This window comes from Haemaphysalis longicornis, unplaced genomic scaffold (genome assembly GCF_048455015.1).
Source record: "Haemaphysalis longicornis isolate Haplotype H1 unplaced genomic scaffold, Haemaphysalis longicornis Haplotype H1 scaffold_4, whole genome shotgun sequence".
NCBI classification, from domain to species: domain Eukaryota; kingdom Metazoa; phylum Arthropoda; class Arachnida; order Ixodida; family Ixodidae; genus Haemaphysalis; species Haemaphysalis longicornis.
This window is the reverse complement of record NW_027526361.1, coordinates 108,033,498-108,054,953: the sequence shown is the minus strand read 5'-3', so window position 1 is coordinate 108,054,953 and position 21,456 is coordinate 108,033,498. Positions and strand designations below refer to the sequence as shown.

The window sequence follows — 21,456 nt, the reverse complement described above, 5'->3', positions numbered from 1 at the left end:
GATTTCACTGCTAAAGAAGCTTAGTAATTAGTTTCAAACGAAGGGAAAATAGGGTACAGTGATGCTAACAATTTTGGAACCAAAAGAAATTCAATACTACTGTACCAACAGGTATTTCAATAAACGATTAAAAATGGGTTGAAGCTATTGATTAACAAGGCAAGCGACCTGTTTCGGCAATAAATGAGTGAAGAGCGCGAAAAACATCCCCGTTGCACCGACCAAGCCCGACTGCCCCAAATGACAATAAATTAGGCACCGACAAGGCGAGACCCAGGCGCCGGAGGGGAGCCTCCAGGTAACGATTTCGGAGGGAAGAGAACCGCCGGCAAGACAACAGGAAGTGGTCAAGTGTTTCCTCCTCTTGACAGAAGCTGCAGGTGGCCGATGGCGCTATGCGTGCACGGTGCAGATAAAAATTCAAATTAGGTGTTCGACATCGCAAGCAAGTCAGTGTGACCTCGCACAGCCGAGACTGCGCAAAGTCACACTTCCAAGAGTACCGGAGATGCTCAATGTCTGGGCAGCCAGCGATGCTGTCTGGTGGGAAGCTGTCCAGTGAACTGTACCTTCGAAACCTAGTTCCAACAACATAGGCTACCGGGGGCACAGTATCAACGAGAGGACCATTCAGTGCTACTCCTGCCAGGTAATCAGCAGTTTCGTTAAGTTCAACTCCTCTGTGCCCTGGGACCCAGACCAGCCGGATTTCCCTGACATGTACTGGTATAAGCATCGACAGCGATCGGCGAAGTGGAGAAACGGTTGGGGAAGATAAAGCGGAGCAAACCGAAAAAGAATCCGTCACAATGATCACCTGGGAATGCTCTTCGCTGAGCTTTCGAAGAGCGAGCGCGATTCCCAAAAATTCTGCCAAATATATTGACGTGAAATTCGGAAGACGAAGAGGAAATGCCCAGTCAAGCGCAGGTGAAAAGATACCTACACCAGCTTTTTTGTCTCGGACAGAAGCATCTGTGGCTATAACCACATGTGTCGGGAACTCTTCTAGGTAGTTTTCTAAAAGGCCAGATATCGTTCTCTCCGGCAAGCATTTGGCATTGGAGGGAAAAATGTTGACGAAGTCAATGTCCACACTCGCAGTGCGATATTCAAACGTAGGTACAGATAATATGTTGATATTTAAAGGGGCGAGCAAGGACTGGACGAACACTACCTGTGGACGCTTGTACATGGGCCATGATTGGGCAAAAAAGGACGCTGGGGAGTGTACAAAAACCATTTGCGATCGTGATATAGGCAATTCCATTGCACGAAGGTATGCTTCTACTGTCAACACCTTGAAACGAGATATCAGAGGAAGGATTCGAGCCTCCCAGTACAATACCCGAATGGGGACGTACCTTGGCAATCCCAAACACAATCGCAAAGCTTGCCTTTCTAATGTAATCAATGGTCGGAGCTTGTAGAACGGATAACTAGAAAAAAGGATACAGCCGAATTCCAGAATAGGGCGCACGTACATGCGATAGAGCATAAGGAGGACGTCTCTGCGCATACCCGATTTCTTATTACAATATCTCTTCAACACGGAAACCGCTCTCCCCCCTTTCACCGCAATGAAGTCAATGTGAGGACGCCAATTCAGAGTGCTCTCATACAACACTCCTAGATATTTCAGAGAGGTAACCTGCGGTATTGATTTCTGTCTGTATATCAGATCAATCGAAATTGGGTCTTTCACTGGGAATGCCAAGAGTGCGCACTTGTCGACATTTAGGGATAGGTAGAGGCCATCCAGCCATGACTCTAAGGTCGACATATAAAGCTGCAGTGACTGAAACAAGACATGTACATTGCTTGAAGAGCTAAAAAACGCCAGGTCGTCAGCATACAAGTACGACTGTACGCCCGCAATAACGGGAACCTCGCTGAGTAAGACATTAAATAAAACCGGAGAAAGAACGGATCCTTGAGGTAAGCCTCGCGTTTGATTGTAATGTGAGGAGGTAACGCCGCTCTGAGCAATAAAGAATTTGCGACCGGTTAAAAACATCCTAACCCACGAAGTAATATATTCGGGAAAACATAATCGATGCATCTTTTCTAAAAGTATGCCATGTTCCACGCAATCATAAGCTTTGGCCACATCCAATGTCACAAGCGCTGCGGCCTCTTTGGAACGACGAGCCAGATGAAGGCGGCTCTCTAGGTCTATGTGCGCCGACCATATCGAGCAGCCTGGCCTGAAGCCCACCTGTCGAGGACTCAAGATGTTAGCACTATTTAAAAACTTTTCGATTCTGGCCAATAAAACCCTCTCAACAATTTTTACAAGATTAGACGTTAAGCTTATCGGCCTAATGTTATCCAATGAAAGACCTAACCCAGGTTTTTTAGGCAAGGGAACAACTTTCGACAGACGCCAATCGAGAGGCACCCAGGAAGCGCGCAGAGAGTGGTTCACAATATGCAGGAGGTCTTCAGGCGACTCCGTAAACACCATCTTTATCATTGGGACAGTAATACCATCTGGGCCTGGTGCTGCATCGGATACACGCTGTAACACATCGTATAACTCTCCCTTCGTAGCCTCTTCAAAGTTAAGAGGAGCCGGGCCCAGGACAGGGGAGCCATGGGCCGGTGGGGCCAGTACCGGGTAGCGGGAAGTGAAACGAGCCTGCAGTCCTACAGCCAACTGATCAAGAAGAATTTTTAAGGCTGTTGGCGTGTGCATGAAGGAATCAAGGTTTGGTGAGCTGTGGCCGTTTTTTCTAATCCGCAAGAACGAGAAGAGCGCACGCCTATTACTAGTTTTCGAGAGGAAAGAGAAGCGGCTTGTGTTATATATCTCTTTTGCCCGTGCAACAGTACGTTTGAACACAGCGCGAAAATACTTAAAATTGCTCCAATTTTCGGGACACTGGTTATACTGTAACTTTTTCCACGCTGCTTGTCTTCGACGGAAATCCCTCGTGCATTCCTCATTCCACCAAGGACTGCTTGGCTTCCCTTTAACCGAAGAAATCGTAAATTTAGCTCGACTGGCCGAATCCTGAATTACTGATATAAGCTCCTTGGCACGAGCGTCAATTTCTTGAGTTGGTAACGAAGCTAATGCTGAACGCATTAAATTTTCATACCGATTCATATTCACAAAGGAGTGCTTCGTACGGGTAACGTGTTTCCTTGCGCGAATATCAAAAACCACGGGGATGTGGTCACTAGATGTAGCACAGTCTGCCGTAGACCACGCAGCAACAAGACCCGGCTTCGCAAAAGTCAAGTCCAATACCGACTTACTCTGGCCGCGCAGGCATGTAGCCGCTTTTGAGTTCTCACAGGAGAGAGAGTGGTCGCTAATCCACCCCCATAAACGCCTCCCGCAAGCATCGGTACGATATCCCCAGTCCACATGATGAGAATTGAAATCCCCTGCTAATATGACATGATTTTTACAAGCCGCCAAAGCTGCATCCAGTGAACCAGTCGATGTCACCCCATATGGAAAGTATGCATTTACAAGGGAGAATGAAACATTTCCTGGTAATTCAAAGTCAACTGCAAGAATTTCACTCTCAGATGAGAGAGAAACAAATGACATGTGTGCACTATGGCAGAATTTTTGCGATACTGGCACCTTCAAAACGGGGGAGCTTCTGCTTCTTCGAGTTCGGGAGCGTGGCACGTGCGCAGGAAACGTTTTATGCTTAGGTTGGAGCATAGCTAATTGACCACATAAGCTCCAATGATTTCACCGTACTGGCCGGTAATTATTCTAGCGTCTGGGTAAAACAGCGTACTGTTTGACAATTTAGACAGATACACTGTAATCTATCCAATTGGAGAGAAGTTAATCGATGAAGATGATTGTTGCGATGCTAATGTTTCTCTGGGAACGGCACATACCCATAGAGGAGATCGGCCAGCCACAAGGGCCAGAATGGCTCGGGGAGAGAAAGACGCCGTGCTGGAATTGTGGACAACCAAAGACAGGTTTATTCCACCGGGTGGCCGTCGGCATAGCCTCAGATGCAGCTCCTGGCGGCGGGTAACCAAAACCTTCGGATCAGAAAACCCCGAATTACAAAGTACAATTTTAACAGCAAAGCTGTTTAGGACGCCACAAATCCATCCGGCAGCCCGAGAGCACGTAAGCGCGTGACACGCGGCGTCTTCTCAGTGTCCCCGGCGCCAAGCGCCGCGCACGATCTTCGTGCAGTGGCTTTTGTAAAAAAACCAGAAACGACCTCTGTAAAACAAAACTGTTAAGACGCCGATAGAAAGCGTCATCCGTACTCTAGAACCACAAAATAGAATAAAAAAACTGTGGTTGATTCCTCGGTCATAGGAATCGGCAAAACATGAAAGTGAAATGTGCAGCGAAATCTGCAGCTGAGCATGATTTGCGGGTCGGCGGCTGTCTTGTGGGTGTGCTTGGCGAGTGACGTCCTGCTGGCGGGTCGCTTCGGCAAAGGTGTACTGGCGTCAGTTCTGCGATGGATATGAAGTCAGTGAAATCTTGGTGCATCCTGGCATAAAACGCTTTCGTATTAAAATATAAAACCTGAAAACGAACAACCCGAAGTATAATGTACTCTTTAGTACTAAATGTTGCTTTCCCACAAGAAGACCCTGTGTGCAGGGATGCACCCTTTACAGGTCGCTTGCCGTGACGGATATGACATAAGTGAAATCTTTGTGAATCCCGGAATAAAACACTTTTGTGTTAAACAGGGAAATGCCGAGCGCACGTGAACGCGTACCTCGCGGCACGTGTACGGCGCCGTCCACGCTTGCGCGTTGGCTTACACCCCATTAGGAGCTCCCGCCCTTCGTCGTCGTCGTCGTGTAGCGCCCGACGCGCCACGGGTCCGCTCCGCCACGCCGATGACGATTACGACAAATCTGTCAAGTCATTCCTTCCCAATCCACACGTGGCGACGGCCACCGGACCAGCTGATGCAGAAGTAGAGCTCGGCCTGGGCGAGGATGCGCTACAAGAGGATTTGCCCTGGGCGGCTGTTTTAAGTGCGAATGCACTTCTTAAGCGACCCTGAACCTGCGTCCACCGGCGATGTCCGCGCACGTGGAGATGGGCGCGCGCAGCCTGGCCGCTGACATGGCACATACCCACGTGGGGGATTGGCCAGGAATCTCCTCGTCTTCCTTGGAAACGGGGGGAGATGGGCGCGCGCTGCCTGGCCGCTGACATGGCACATACCCACGTGGGGGATTGGCCAAGAATCGGGCGTGAGAAGGGCTAATGCACCTGCTTAAAGGAGTACTGACACGAAATTTCAAAGCTGAGATCCGCTCTAGCAATCAAGTACAACAACACAAATAGGTGTCTGTGAATAAATGCATCTTTCTTTCTTTGTAGTTGTGTGTGTGTGTGTGATCTCTCTTTCGCGAACATTACTACCAAACCGCGCAAATTCAACTCGTGCATTCGCACTTTTACATTCTTCCCCTCGGGGAAATGCGGGGAATTTTTATCGGAAGACGACGATGAAAGGGGGGACCGCGACTGCTACGGAATAAAAGACTGTACAGGTGCCGTCATAAGTAACTAAAACAACGATTGGTGAACATCATAAAATATTTGTTTTGCTGGCTTTATGGCAGCCATTATTGGTCTCCCGGAAGCTTTTTTATTAGGGTGGACTTTTTTAAACGCACACCAGTCCATCCAGGGAGTTTCCGGAATAAATTCCTGTAAATTTACAGGATCGTGTTCCAATTACTTTTGATGGCACCTGTACATACTTTAATGGTCTTTGCTTTACAGTGCCATCCAAAACGGCTTTGAACTGCTGAGGTCCAGCTGCTCCCTCTTTCTGGGAATCCGCTGTCAGTGTGGGCAGAAGATAGGTCGCAGAGTGGAAAGCCGGGCTAGTTGAAAATGGTTCATGACTGGAACTGCGCACAAAAAACTGGACCAAGGGAAGAGAGTTTTTTTTTTTTGTGCGCAGTTCCAGTCATGAAGATAGGTCGACCCCCAGCTCTGTTGTTTCTCCAGCTTTGCGCCAGTAGTGCAGGCTGCGCCAATTTTTTAAGTACCTGCAGGGTACAACTTAATGATAATTTAAAAGACGCATAGAATGAATGAAGGTGTCATAATAGAGAGGGAAAGTAAAATAAGAATAATAGTGTAAAGAATGAAGGATTAGGTGAAAGACTGATAGAGAACAGTTACTGCTGAAATCGATTAGATGGTTTTTGAAGCTTGCATGGCTGGTTCGTCGAGTAGGTAAATAAGCTGCACCATCATGAGGAATTGCTCGAGAAACCAGACATTATTAATTGTTATCGGAAATTAATTTTTTTTTGGGGGGGGGGGGCTAGGACAAAAACATTTCATAAAAGAAACGACAGGATGAAAGTATATGTTCATTCTTCCTTGCAATAAGTTGTCCACCTGCCGCGGTGGCTGAGCTACTAAGGGGGGTGTGCAGATTAGCCGGAGATCTTGAGTTCGATACCTGGCCGCGGCGACCGTTCTTACGACGGAAGCGAAAAACAAGAACGCACGTGTGCTGAGATTTGCGCGCATAACATTCCCAGGTGGTACAAACTTACCTGCACGTTTCAATTGGGGGCCCATTAGAATTGTGCAAATGAGCATGTTTAGCCACTATAAGATCCAATTCTCGTTTTTTTCCTCTTCCTTTGCGAACTGATGATGATGACGCGGATGATAATTCGTCGCCTACGTATGCAGGGCATATTCTTGCTTGCAGCAGAACCGACATCGTATTATGTTAACAGGAACTACCGGAATAACCGTCTAGTAGCCTCCACATGAAGGTGGGCAGCCAGCGTTACGCTCTCGCAGCGGAAGTCCATTACTGTGGCGCCAACATAGCGAATTTGCAGAGCGGGAAATGGTAAATGGAAGCCACGGACTTCAGTTTCAAAACAAGTTTGACACGTCCAGGAAAGCGTCAAGTAAAACAAAAACTCCCACCTCCCCTCGCGGGAACCCCTGTGTAGATGCGACGCATAGGGGGCTCACGTTGCAGCGTTGCACAGCGGAGGAACGGCGCTGGAACGATGGAGCGGAGCGGCGCAGGCACCGCGTTTTATAGCGCGCATAACGGTGAGGGGACGCGCCGGCGCCAGTGCGTCTGCCGCGGCTATGACGCAACACAATCCAACACAATCCACTTTAATCCAATCCAATCCAAATCCAATCCAAGCCAAGCCAAGCCAATCCAACCAATTTAATCCAATCCAATCCAATCCAATCCAAGCCAAGCCAATCCAATCCAATCCAATGCCCCTCGCGAGAGAGTGTTCGCTATCGGAGAGGAGAGGGGGTGAGTGGCGGAGAGCGCAGCTGGCGCGGCGAGGAGAATGGGGGAGGGGTGGACGCCGACAACGCCGACAACGCCGGATAGATGCAGGGACAAGGCGAGTGATTCGAATGAGATGCGTTCGCATCTAACAAATGCAAGTAGTCACCTGTTTGCGACACATGGCGGAAAGAGCGCTGGCAGTAGGAAGATTCGGGTCAAAAAAATGTAGCATACCTATGCTTCGACGAATTATTTTTGATTATGTTCAAAAAGTGAGTGTTCCAGTTATGTGTAGGGCTGTCCAAAGCCGAAAATTAGAGGAAGGTGATTGGTTGTTTACATTGTAGTCGTTCAAAACGACGAGACCTTGTGTATAAAGAAAACTAACCAAGATACAAGACACTCAACGACCCCTCAACCACTCAACGATGGGGGAACGCGGATATTTTCAGAATCAAGTCCAACACCAAACAAACCAACCCAGAAGCGAGTGGACCCCTATAGGGGTTGTTTATGCACTGCGATTGTGCTCTCTAGTGCCTTACTGATACGGGTGCTCCATGGCTTTCCCTAGCGTTCAACCATCGTCTTGGTTAGATAGAAAGGTGAATTTTCTGTCTAATTTTGCACGTCCATGCACCTCTCTCCAAATCCGAACTGCTTCGACTGGGACGGAATGGTGAAGTCGTGTAGACGTCGGCTTTATAACGCGATTGACCCAGGTTCAATGCCGGGCAGGTTTAGTATTTCTTTTTTCACTTCACCCACGATCATAATCACCGTCAGAGAAAGTTGGCTTTCCTGCAGTCAGTTTTGGATGGACTACAGACGACATCGGTGAGAGGATGAAAGCTTCCCTTTAAAAAAATTGGTGCAGCTTGCACTATTGGGGAAAGGCTGGAGAAGCAGCAGAGCTGGCGGCCCCTCTCCCTTCGTCGGAGACCCGGCTGTTCAAAGCCAACGTTACGAATAACGCAAAGGAAATAATGCTCTGTGCCCGGAATGCGATGATAGCTTAATAACTTCCACAAAGTTACCTACGCTCTCTCTGAAATGCTGCTTTGCAGAAAGGGCATCAACTTCGCTCTACAGTCTTACTGGGCAAGAGCGCCATATGCTGTGGAGGCCCAGCGCCTTGACTAAGTCATAAGGCATTCCATCTTCTCTCAAGAGGTATCGCCCGTGTGGTTTCCAGAAATAGAGCAGCTCCCGGCATTGAAAATGTAGTAAATGACACCGCTAGCCCTTAGTTGGGCAACTTCGCCGCGTTATTGTATGACTATTTACGCTGTTCACCGGTTGATGTGATGTGTATTGTCAGTCGTGCAATAAATACGAAAAACGATCATAGCTCAATGTGTTAGACGCCGGTTGGATAACGGGAGGGACCGAGGTTTGATTCCCACCGCGGGAAGCGTTTTTTTTTCTGCGATCAGTATACCTTTAACTAGCCGAGGAAGTTTTCCTGTCCGCGTCGACAGAAAGCTCCCAGGCTACTACTGGCTACACAAACAAACATCCCAGGCTACTACTGGCTGCACCCAGGCTACACAAACTACCGGCACCGCCAGGGATCGAGCCTGGAACCAAATGTAAATGCGAAGCGAGAGCCCGTCGTCTTGACGAATAAGCTACGCCCATTTCTTTTCTTTAGTACATGCATTCACAACACTCATTACAAATCAACCTTTGAGGTTGAGAAAAACAAGAACGTTAACCAAACTTTTAGTTGGCATTTACATGTTTATGTACTTTCAATGCACTCAACTCATTTCAAAAATCAAAAACTCTTCGTCACAATCACCATTGTTCAACACTCACGAAGGCTACAGACATGTTCAAGAAAATAACTACAGCAATCCCACGTTATAACGAAATCGCTTTACTCGAAATATCGCTTCATTCGAAATTTCCTCTGGTCCCAACCCAAACACATGCATTTTGGGCCGCATTACTCGAAGCGCACGAAGCGCGCAACCCGCTTAGAGCGAAGAGGCGAGCGGTGGCGTCGCCGAGCAGCGGCAACACAGCGGCAAGCCAGGCTGTCAACATGGCGGGTCAACACAAGCTGGTGTTTCCCTGGCAATTTTCTCGAGCTGGCCATGCTCGATTCGCCCCATTCTTCTTTAGAAAAACGATCCAAATGCGTGGTATGGCCATTGAATTTTGTTCCTAGACATTGGTCAATGGCATGGACGCGACTGTACGCGTACAACGGCACTCGAACCGTAGACTTAGTAGCGTCATCGACAACGGGGCGCCGAAAAAATCTTGTTTTGCAAAGATCACGGCTGCAAACCTCGGGAAAAAACTTTTTCAGTGATCACGCCAAGTCCCTAGTGCAAAACCGGTCGGTTTTCATGATTGCGCTCTCACCCAGAATGAGCGGGTAGTCGTTTTTTCAGCTCACAAACACAACCTCGGACTCAAGCCACGGTATTTGCGGCCTGTCCCAGAACGAAAATCTCATAGTGTTCCATGACAGCCGCGCGCCCCTATAAATGTTGCCACTGCCTTTCATCCTTATTCGCTCTACGGTCTGCGAGGCATTCCGACGCAAGTCACAGCTCTTCAAGGCGCCCAATCACGGCGACCAAAGCCTTATGCAAGGCGTCATTAAAACTGCAGGAGGAGTTGCTCGTGCCCGGCAAGAACTTAGCCCTTTCGGTCCTGGTGGTGTCAATTGACTCCATCACCTAATAGCTCCTCTTGAGCGTAGAGAACGAAACCAAGACTGCAAGTATCCCGGGGAATTGTTCTCCAAAGATGTCAACTGTGATAGATATCCCTGTTGTTTCCTTTTAGTGGAGCTGGACGCTACAAAAAAGAAGCAGCTCCGGAGATGACAAATTTGCACTCGAATTAAAGTTTTGCTTCTCTGAATACATTATGTTTTTACTCCTCGCAGTTGGGGTGCAAGTAAAGCTTAACTACTTTAGTTTTTCTTGTCTGGACGCTTATATCAAAATACCGCTTATAACGAAGTTTTTCACCGCCCCGCTGACTTCGTTATAACGAGGGATTACTGTATTTACAGAACGCGCGTTAGTGTCATTGCGACGAATGTCCATTCTGCTACGCCAGATTGAGTGCGAACCGTAAAGAAAAAGCAGGTCATATGGAATGCCGTCAGATGTCACAGAAAGATATCGTATTCCTCTGTGAATGGCAAGTCTAGTCCTTTGAAGAACGTCCGAAAACAAAAACAGCATCCCAGAAATCTACGAAAACGTGCTCCACAGTCTTTGGCTTCTTGCACACAAAAAATCTGACCCCCAGGGCAAAAAAACCGTTTTGCTCTTCCCACGTCATTACTGGCAGGGTGTCCAAGAAAAACGTTTTTACTGCTTCTCGTACAGACATTTTTTTACACGTTTTAAAACATCGCGTCCGGCACTGTCACGGCATCTTAAACGGTACATTGGTTCCGGAAAACAAGATTCTATTATGTCTGTGGTTAAGCGCTTTTGTGTAACATTAGATAGGTATTCCATTGAAAAACGTGCCCTTAAAAATTTAAAGACGAGACTACTTCTTGCAGAAAACTACTGACACTGGGCCTTAAGTAACAACCGGACGAAACAATGAAATTCGGCACCGTCGCTTAAGTCAACCGCAAGCAGGTACGCACAAAAGGGCCTATCTGGTATCTCAAAAAGAAAAACTTCGTGATAACCTTCTTTACAAAAAGATGCGGTAATGCCATACCCCCATCCCTTAGTCCCCAAACAAATTGCTGCGGCTTGTTCGCTCGAAAGACGATTGCCAAACGAAAACAGCAAACAACCGGTGAAACGTTTGCACATTCATCCTGGAACACGCCAGCACCTGCATGACGTACCGCACTCTGGCCACAAGGAACACGTTGCATACAGTTGCTCGCGCAAAGATTGACAATTTTTTCACCGCCCCGTGTTTCTGTCTGCGCTCGCATTTCTTGCACTCTTTCGCTCCAGTACGCCGTGTTTTCACGATACCAATCCAGCGGAATCCCCAAATACTTTGACGGTGTTGTGAACCACTGCACCATTTCAAAAACGTCAGGCGGCTCTTCCCACTACCCGTGCCACAACCCGACAGATTTATTGACGTTTAATATGCTACCCGTGACATCACAGTACCGTTGCGTGAGGGCAACTGTATTACTCACGCTTATTTTCTCCGCACAGAGAATAGCCACATCGTCTGCGAAGGCCAAAACCTTCAGTTGACACGACTGAAGGCAAAAACCACGCACGCTGCTACTCGCAATTATCTTTGCACGCAAGGGTTCTAGGTACAGGGCGGAAGGTAACGGGCTCAGTGGACACCCCTGCCGTACTGACGTTTTAACGCATGTCTTATCGGTTAGTTTTTTATTACCAATGATTCTAGTATTGCAGTCGCTGTAGGCCATTTTAACTCCATCTTTAATTACAGCGCCTAATTTGACATACTCCAGTATTTTGAACAGTATTTCATTGCCCACACGGTGAAAAGCCTTTTCCAAGTCTATTTGTACCATGGCTACCTTTCTAAAGTCAGCGTCGCAGTACTCTAGCACCCACCGTGCAGGATGAATGTTCGTAAAAATATTTCTCCCTTTGATACCACATGTTTGGTTAGGCCCCATCAATTATTTTATGACACTTTGCATTCTTTTCGCAAGCACTTTCATTAGAATGTTGTAGTTTGTGTTCGGGAGCGTGATAGGCTTATCTATAGCCAGTAACTTTAATCAGCTGATCGGGGTCCTCCCCCTTCGGAATGAGCGCCGTATGGGCACTTGCACACGACGCCGGCAAACTCCCACGCTCGTAAGATTCTTAAAAAACACCGTGTAGTAGTACCGCCATTTCGGGTTTGAACTTCTTGTAAAACGCTGCGCCAGTGCCGTAAGGCCCGGGTTATTTTCCACTATTCAACTTATTTATGATTTCTTCGATTTCTTATAACATGATATATTTGTCGAAAATTTCTGTCTCCTCACTTTCCAACTGCGGCAAGGAATGTAAGAACTCTGTTTCAAAGCCCACATCTTCCGGGTTTCGCATTGCAAAAACATCGCGATAGTACCCTGTGAAAGAAAGAGCTATCTCATCCTTGTTTTGTGTCACAATGCCCCCTCTTTCGATTTCTACGATATCATGTTTAGGTGCATGTCTTTTTAAGTGCGAATGCACTTTATAAGCGACCCCAAACCATCCACCGCCGGCGGCGGCGGCGTCCGCAGTGCTCCTCTATATTTAAAAAAGAAACAGCATCCGGCGGCAGGTTTCGATCCGAGGACTTTGCGGCCGCAGCGCGACGCTCTACCGACCAAGCCACGGACGCGACGCTGATATCAGTGTTAGTGACGCGCCTTATATCTTTAACGCATTCAAACTACCTCGTCAGCGGCGTGCGTTGGCGACTCAGCGGCGTTATAGCGGCTTGATAACTGCGTGGTGTACACGTGATACTACAAACCCGATGGAAGAGATGGAAGAGAAGGCGGCGAGGCGGTGGGCTGCGGGGGCCGAGCGCAAGCGCCGCAAGCGGGCCGACAACCGTGCATTCGCACTTTCACATTCTCCCCCTCGGGGAAATGCGGGGGAATTTTGTTTAAAATTTTCCCACGCTTCGCATCTGCTGTTACATCCCATCCCGTACTTACTTTCAAAGAAATGTTTAACGTTTTCAGTAAACACGCTATCGTCAAGCAGTTTTGCATTGATTTCCCAGAGAGACCAGTTAAAATTAGACTTTAATTTTGATTTTTTCCCCTAAGCTACGCCCACACGTGGAGACGGGGAGACAAATGGGGGTTTGTATTCAGCCTATGGGAGGGGGAGGACGCTTTTTGGAGGCGACACATGAAACAAGAGTGAGGGGGAGGCAGTGTGAGACATGGCGCCATAGCTGCGCGTGCTGCCATCCTCCTCACCCTTCGAAAGATACTCCTCTCCGCTCTCTTTCTGCCGACGCTGTGCGTTGGGACGCTGCCCCGGCGAACTCCAGGTAACGGCTGGTAGACTCTCTGGTTTCACTCTTTGTAGAGCCACGTGCGTGAATTCAATGACGCCGTACGGGTAATCGTTGAGGGTGTCATTTACAGCTTCGCAGTGCAACCACCTTCATAGCGTTGATTGGAGCCAATCCTTTTTTTTTTTTATTCTAATCTGAGGTTTTCTGTTCCCGTTGGACAACTTACGGCCGAGTTAAATAGATCCACCGTTAAAACATGAAATCAAAGGCCGGGCCATAGAAGGCCAAAAAGGGAAGCGAAACAGCCCTCTCTATTAAACGAAGCCCGTGCGTGCCCTGGAACCAAAAGGAGGAAAGCTCACCCCATGTTGCGGCACAAAAATACCCTAAAGGTCCTGTGAATGGATGAGACATTTCGAGATCAAAGGGTGGCACAGGCAGAAAGAATTTTCAGGAATCTACGTATCGGCTATGTCGTTTTTCAAGCGCCACAACTAACAGCAATGATTAAGCCCACAGAACTGATGAATATATGACTAATTGAAAGGCGAACAACGCCAGAGAGTGCGAATAAACACCAAAGGCAGCCGTCGGTCACTTCGCTGGCCCCTTGTAGCACTTGCAGTGAGGGTCTACAAACGCTTGAAATCATCCTTAAACGGTCATAACCAACATGGGTATGCAGCAGAACTACCGCCATTGCAGAGATACTGTGGCCACAGGTCGAGTGTAAAGTTGAGTGCAGTCGAGAGTAAAGTTGAAGATTAAAGGTGTACGTAGCCTTGTTTTAAACGAAACATATTGGTGAGGCTGACATTAGTGCACGACGATGGTTTGAAGCAAATGAGATGTGTGAGTTGTGTGTAACCGATTATAACTATTTTGGTATGGTGGCAGGGTAACGAAGCGAAAGCGGTGCATACATGCTTGGTTGCAGTCAAGCCTGCATCCATAATTTCAAACTATCGAACTCCACTTTATGATCCGCCGCTTTATCGATAGGCGTTTCACTGGAGCCGTTTTATTGAATGGTGCTTTACCGCGGCACTTGCATTTTTATGTATTTACAAGTCTTTTCCGATCTATGCAAAATGCGTATCTCGGGACCTTCCATCCTTCCAGAACTTGTGAAACATCTCCACTTTCACCATTATTCAAGAAAAAAAAAACAGCAGTCTCCCGCAAAGTATAAGCACACACGGTGCGGCGTATTATGCATAAGGAAGGACCCTCCCGTCCATCTTTATCTCACCGCCGCTTGTGATTGCGGTTTTTGTGCCTACCGGCTTTTATTGGTTTTTCCTAGGTTGTATTTCCTCGCGCGAGAAGATTTAACATGCACCCCATACCGCAGCACATTTTTCTTATGCAGGTCGAGAAAATGTGCGGGATTCCTGGTGGGGTTCGCAAGAATTATGGCTGCGCTGCCTTCAAAAACGTTGACAAGTATTTTCCGTACAGTATACCTTTACTGACGCAAGACGTGGCAGTCAGTCGAAAAGTTATGCTTTGAGGAGTTCCCACATGCAAGATTAAAAAACAGCCCCCCCCCCCCCGCTTCAGCGTATTAGTGATTTCAGCATAACTTTTTAGACATCCTGCACTCAAATATTTGTTGGATTTTCTTTTGTGCAACCTTCTCAACTATAAAAAATTAGGAGAACGTTGCACGGTGCTCTCGCAATGACGCTAAATATTTGGTAAAGTAGAGAATTTAGCATTCGCACGCCTTAATTAACCAGCCAACGTATCAACTAAGCTCTAGAGAGCGCACCAAAGAAAGAAAAACTGCGTCACGCAAAATACTGCAGAACCAGGTAGAATAAACAGGGGAAAAAAGTTTTAAAAAGTACGCACATATCTTTGCAAACTTTTCATAATGATATAAAACAGCAAGCTATGAAGCAGAAACACGTTATAGTCGCCTTATTCTTTTTGTCACACTAAGCGTTTTAAACAGTTGGGTGAATGTCCAATTAAAAAATAAATTAGCCATGAATTAAAAAGATGTTTTCATCAAACGCCCACAGGCGATTCGGTAAACTGCCCTTCGAGGAATGCTTTTCGGCGAATCGGGCACCGCTTCGATTAAACGGCGCTCTATATCGACGGTCCGGGAATGTTTAGTTATTGTGAACGTCTAGTTATTCGTAGCTTTTCGAGGCCCCCTATTCACTTACCTCAAGCCTGTTTTTTTTTTTTTTTTTTTTCCTTAAAGCGCAGAAGTTTTCTCGACTTTTTTTAAAGGGTCCATTATCAAGCAAGTAAAAGTTACGATGCTCGTATGTAAAACGTCCAGACGGCAGCGCTATGAAGTGGCTTGGAGCGTAAGAATGTTGGCAGTTAAACTGACCAGGATGGCATTTGATTTGATTGATTGTGAAGTTTAACAGGCCGAAGCTACATTTGAGCTATTATGTGCGCCGTAGTGGAGGGCTGCGTATTAATTTTCACTAACGTGCGCCGGAATCTCGACACATGGACGTTTTCGCGATTCGCCTCCATTAGAAAAGCGGCCACCGCGGCTGGGATCGAACCCGCGTCATTTGGTTCAGCAGTACAAAGCATTCAACCACTTAGTCACCGCGGCTGGTCAGCGGGATTGGAAAGAAAGTGCATTTGTGCGTGCGCAGCAGGTGAATCTACCCAAAGAGCACCTCCTATTCATGCCGTTATGTTGCACAGATTATTAGGGTGGTGAGGGTGGTGAGTGATATGGCCATACATAGATCGCTAACCTCGCACACCGTCATCTCGGATGCTAGGAGAGATGGCACTTGCGGGGCCAATGGCACACAATAACGAAAAAGATGAAGCGGGGCACCTGCCACAGCTGCTTGACAAGGTCAAAGGTCTTCTTGGCAAATTTTCCTTCAAGGAGTACTACTCTCCACACGATGGTATAAAAAAAAACATCGACACCAGCTTCTGATGCTAAATGCCGTTGTCATAACAAGTTCTGAACCTAATGATCTTCGTCACAGGAACCGAGCCGAGTTTAATTCACAAGGGGTACTCCTAAAAACGTAATATCTTAATTACGTGAGCCAGCAGTACATATTGCATACAAACTTCAACGTCTAGGCAAAGTGCGGCCTCAGTCTGCTGTTACTCAAGAAACAGCAATTAAGTAAAACAGTGCGTTAAATCTTTTGTACAAAACAGTTGTACTTAGCGCGTTGGGAAGTCAGCAAGTCGAATCGTAAAGCAAAAAATAAGTAGGCTTAACAGAACATCCGCAGTCAATAGGGTAGCGTTAAGCAAGAGAGCTGCATCACCGGACTAAGAACGGTGAATTTACACACACGGAGTTTTAGCGACACCTTCAGTGTTGTCGCCAAGCGCACTTAATAAAATGAACGCAGTTCGCAAGGTGCACGACACGAGTTTACTATCGCTTTTTACACGTAGTTTTCCGAGTTGCATTGTATACATAAAAGTTACAGTCACACTATTTTGTTGGCATCCTCATCAACCAGTAAACGTGTTCTAACAACGAAAGGAAATTAGACCTTCCTCTCTTTGGAAAAATCAATCACAGGCACGTAGAAAAGATATTTCCTGCGCAGTCGCGCAGTCAAGATATGCTGAGGCTCCGAGCATCGAGCGTGCAAACGTAACAAAAAAAAAAAAAACGCACACCAAAAAGTACTTCGCAGTTCTTCATCACAGGAACACTTAATAGTAGATATCCGTCCAGGTTATGGGAGCGAGTGCGTAGCAGTAGGTGCTAAAAATCCACATCCAGTATCCATCTTTAGGCAGCCTCGCCGGGAACAAGGTTCTCGTTCTCCGACGGCCTGAAGATCGAGCGACCGCGGGGCCTGCCGGAGGCTCCGAAGAAGTCCAGCAGCAGACCACGGGCCCCACCTCTGTTCCTGTCCAGCTGAAGGTTGAAGATCTCAGGAATGTTGATGCCAAGGTCCGTTCCGCCGCGCCCGGTGAGCAGCTTCATGTCGAAGATACGGGGTATGTTGATGCCCAGGTCAAACGGTCTCCTCACGCCTAACACAGGTCCCTCAGCCGACTTCTCGCCGTCGTCCTGAGGGGCCGGAGCCGCAGAAAGAGTTCCGAAGGCGAACGTAAACACTAAGACGGTCACGGAGATCCGAGCCATTCCAAACGAGCGCATCTTTTCAGGAAGCTTTGAACAGTGGTTGTTTTTCAAGCGTAGCTGCTTCGAAATGTACCACCGCGGACTGAAGTTGATGGAGCGCGCCTACTTCGAATGACGGATGGAGTCGTCGGTGCGAATCTTCACGACAAGTGTGGGCTTAAGTAGCCTCACGTCTTAGAGAAGGAAATTCTACAGGAAGGCGAGGAGACCAACTGCCCCGGGAGGGAAAGTGTCTATTACAAAAATCGCTGAAGAGGGGGTAGGGAGGGGTGGCTTCTAGTGACGTCAACTTGGTAGCCCTTTTTAGTTGTCCAGTAATCAGCAGCAGGTTTGGTTCTGAGAAGCCCGCGGCGGCGCACGCACAACGACGGCTTTACGGCGTGGTTCACCGTATAGCGACCTTGATCGAGAACTTTCTCCCCCTGAAGCCGCAAGGGTTTTCTGAAACGGTTGTGACTGCGCCGCAATCTTTCCTGGACCGCCGCCGCTGTTGGTGCAGCTGCGAGGGCAGCTAGCCGCAGGCCATGGTAATTTCTACACCGCCTATTTCTTTTCCCCTTTCTACGCCCAGCACGCGCATTCAAACACGAAGATAGGAGCGTCCGACTTCCGTGAAACGCTTGTGCGCCTCAGAACACGCTCGGCTGCCCGTGGCTGGCGCTTGAAAGAACCCCCGATGTGGCGACAAAGCCGCCTTTAGAGCTTTGCTTTCCTTTGCACGATTCGAAGCCGTTTACTCCTCCTTGTTACACGAGGAAAGGTGGGAGATTACGACACAAGGCAAATCGATTAAGCACTCCTCCTGTACTTGCGCACCTTCAATCGTTGGAGGCCCTCAAAAAAAAAAAAAAAAGGAAGCTGACGCAACTTGCACGTGGCCATATTGTCTTTTCATTCGTACCCGTTGTGTAAACGTATAATTGAATGCTTTCAAGGAATTGCGTTGCACTTCGAGCATGTCCACGAAGCGTGCAATAGTTAGGATGACGCAACAGCCACTACATGTCATTACAGCCGTAATGACACTGATTACTCCTTCAATGATGGGATGGAAGGCTGACATTTACATTCAAGACGCAGTGATTCAATCTCAATCCTTTGTTTCTTGAGCGCGATGAAAGGGCCGAGAAAGTTTGCTTATGAGCTTAGCCCACGTCACAGGGCATGCGGGAGACCAGTATTTTCTGTTGTTTTATGATGTATTTATTTATTTGGCTCAAAAACAATTATTTACCTCGAGAACAAGACGAAACTCCATTTCTGGCAATTAAAATGTCAAGGCCTTGTTCTTCACAGGAAAGGGAGTTGTTTTTGTTTTTGTTTTGTTTTTTGTAGGTAAACTAAAGATTTCTCAATTGCGACTCGGGGCATGGCTGTTGGCTAAACCTGTTAATTCAGTGTTTTGTTAAACCTAAATCATAGTTTTCTGTTGGGGCTTTTATGCATTTTAATTTATGTTATTAGCGCGTTTTCAATACGCTGAAATGCCCGATTCTCGAACACCACTGTGCACGGTCATACCTAATTACCTGCTTTTCGTCTTGTGGGAAACATTTTTCGTCCCCCTCCTCCTCCCATGAAGCCGTTTTCCACACGGCTAGGAGCAGTGAATTCGTTAACTACAGCACTGACGCACGGGTTTATTCCTGACCGGGGTAAAGCGCCTGTGGTACACCCTTTCCCTTTTTTTCTTTCTTAGGGCAGAGTGCCGGGCTGTGGTGAAGTTACTCGTCTGGGCCGCCGCGCACATCGCAAAGTCGGGAATGTTTTGTTACCCGTGACCCCAATGCTACTTCACCGTTGCCTGCGTGCTCAAGTAGACGCAGATTACCTCGCGGCGTTTGTACTTCCCTTTTATCATTTTTGTTGAAGGCAAAAAAAATGAAAAGCAGACGTTTGCACCAATAATTTTCTGAGAAAGCCAATGTCCGTAAAGGAGAAGGGACGATGTTGGAGGACGAAGGTCTGACGTAAATACAATTATAACTTCTCTTTCTCTTACAAGCCACCAGACGTTTATGGGAAGCATACCAACGAAATAGCCTGTAGCTAACACTTCGAAAGGTCCGTTTTATTCTGACGTGAACAGTTGGACGACACCAACACTGTGTACCCTTAACCGCAGTATGGTGTGGTTAGATGTTTCTTCTGTCGTCGCTGTGCGCTGGTGTAGTACCGTGATTGATTATAGGGTTTAACGTGTGGAATCATCGCAGGCGATGAGGCACGCTGTAGTGCAGGGCTCCGGATTAACTTTGACCCCATGGAGATATTTAACCTGCGCCGAAATTTCGTACACACAGGCGTTTTTGCTTTTCGCCTCCATCAGAAAAGCGGCCACTGCTCTATTGTCTGAAAACATTGTTTGCTTGTGCCCGGCTATTTTTTCTAAACAAACGAGCTTTCTTGGATTTGTTGAGTAGCTCTGACAAAATATAACAAGCCACTTCTTCAGCTCCACGAATGAGGCGGACTTAAATTATGGAAAACGTTTTTTCGGGATAAAGCTCCTTTAACGCGCCTGCGGCTTATTAGGAAAACTGATTGTCTAGGAAATGGACTGGCGTTCGTGTTCACAATTTACCCGTGGCTTCGCATTTCTGCGAGTATATTGTGAACTGCACTGAAAATATGGAGAACTCGGACCATTTTAGAACCTTTCTGCTCTATTAAAAAAAAGTAATCAGAAACCAATTAATTAGGAGACGTCTTCTTTCTCGCTGGCGTAGACGGCATTTAAAATTTCGTGCTTGTCTTGAAAAGACAAACCTTCTCGTTTTTCGGCAGTAGAACTCATCACCGAAAAACCAATACCACAGATAGCAATTCAGATGCGCGACTGCACGCCTACAGGTTGGCCTAGCCCCTCAAAAGTGTATACCCGACACCGCCCTCAGACGTTGAAACGCACGGTAGTTTGTGGCGCGGGCGAAAATAGCTAAATTCGGGCATTTCGCCAGCCGATTTTCCGAAAAAGTGAAAGAAACAAGTACTCAACTGCGTAGCAAATTCATCACGTCAAGGTTAACCATACCAACGCCTTGGTCACATAGAAGTCGCGACCACCTGGGTTTCAATGGGGTTGGCAATGGGGAATTGAAAAACTTCGTTCAATCCAGTATTTCGTTGCGTAGAGGTTTGGTACATCCAGCTTTAACTGTAGTCACAGGGAGCGCGGATCCCACCGTTGTAACCATCACCTTGAGCGTTTGTGTGTTGTGTCGCCTTGTGACTGCGACAGTTTTCTACCCACATTTATAAGGTGCCGTTGGTCTGGTGGCGGCCCGGCATCCAGGGCAGTTGATGTCGTTCAACTGGGCGTAGTCTGGGGGGTCGTAAAGGGCCTGGCGCTGAAGTCAACGTTCGCGAATTCGCCAATCTTCTAAAATATCGGGGGTGAGCTTGATTGGAGCGGGTGTGGGGAAAGGAGGAGCGGCGCTTGATTAGAATGCAGGTTGTGAGCAATGTATAGGCCTGTACGTGATACCCAGGACAGAAAAAGATCTGAGTTTGACGGTATGAGTAGGTGACCTCGCACTAGCTTTTCATATATCTTCGAGACTCATCGGGTTGCTGTTTGAAAGGCCTCGGGGTATTTCCACAGAATGGGGTAGGCCAGCAGCTTCGTTTCCCTGCCAGATGCTTGTTCTCGGGCAGCTTGACCGGCCAACTCGTTCCCTGGAATTCCCTGTGGTGCGACATCCAGTTGAGCGCTAACTTGGTGCCAACTTCGAGCGCGAAGCCACAGGAATAATTCATGTGCTGCATAGTCGGATAGCTATAGTGCCCTGAATTGTAGGCCTGCGGTTCTGTGCATACGTAAATGGGTCGCAGCGAGCTGTCTGTTTAGGCTGCAGTTGAGCCGCCCATGCAATCGCAAGAATTTCGTGGCCTCAAGGCTACTGTTCTTCAGGGGGGGATGGCAAGTTGCATGAGGGCTGGGTTAGTTGTGCTGCTGTGGTACTGTGGTACACCGGGAATAAATGAGCAATCCGATACAGCAAAGCCCGTGCACGCGAGCTGCGCGCCGTAGTGCGATCCGACTGCGCCAATATGTTCTGGTGTTGCTAGACTTGACTGACTGCGACGGTGGGAGACGTCTGACTGCATATTGCAGTTTTCAGTCAGGAA

At 47.6% G+C, this 21,456-nt stretch overlaps 1 protein-coding gene across 1 annotated transcript; it reads right to left on the bottom strand.

Annotated features, from left to right (window-relative positions):
* Window positions 1–16,573: 16,573 nt before the first annotated feature.
* On the bottom strand, window positions 16,574–17,534 carry LOC144179245 (uncharacterized). The gene has a single exon (XM_077707534.1). The coding sequence runs from the start codon at window positions 17,338–17,340 to the stop codon at window positions 16,966–16,968; it is 375 nt and encodes a 124-aa protein (XP_077563660.1). The 5' UTR covers window positions 17,341–17,534; the 3' UTR covers window positions 16,574–16,965.
* Between the last annotated feature and the right edge of the window lie 3,922 nt (window positions 17,535–21,456).

Coding starts and splice junctions, on each gene's coding strand:
- LOC144179245 (XM_077707534.1), bottom strand. CDS start 17,340: ATGCGCTCGTTTGGAATGGCTCGGATCTCCGTGACCGTCTTAGTGTTT.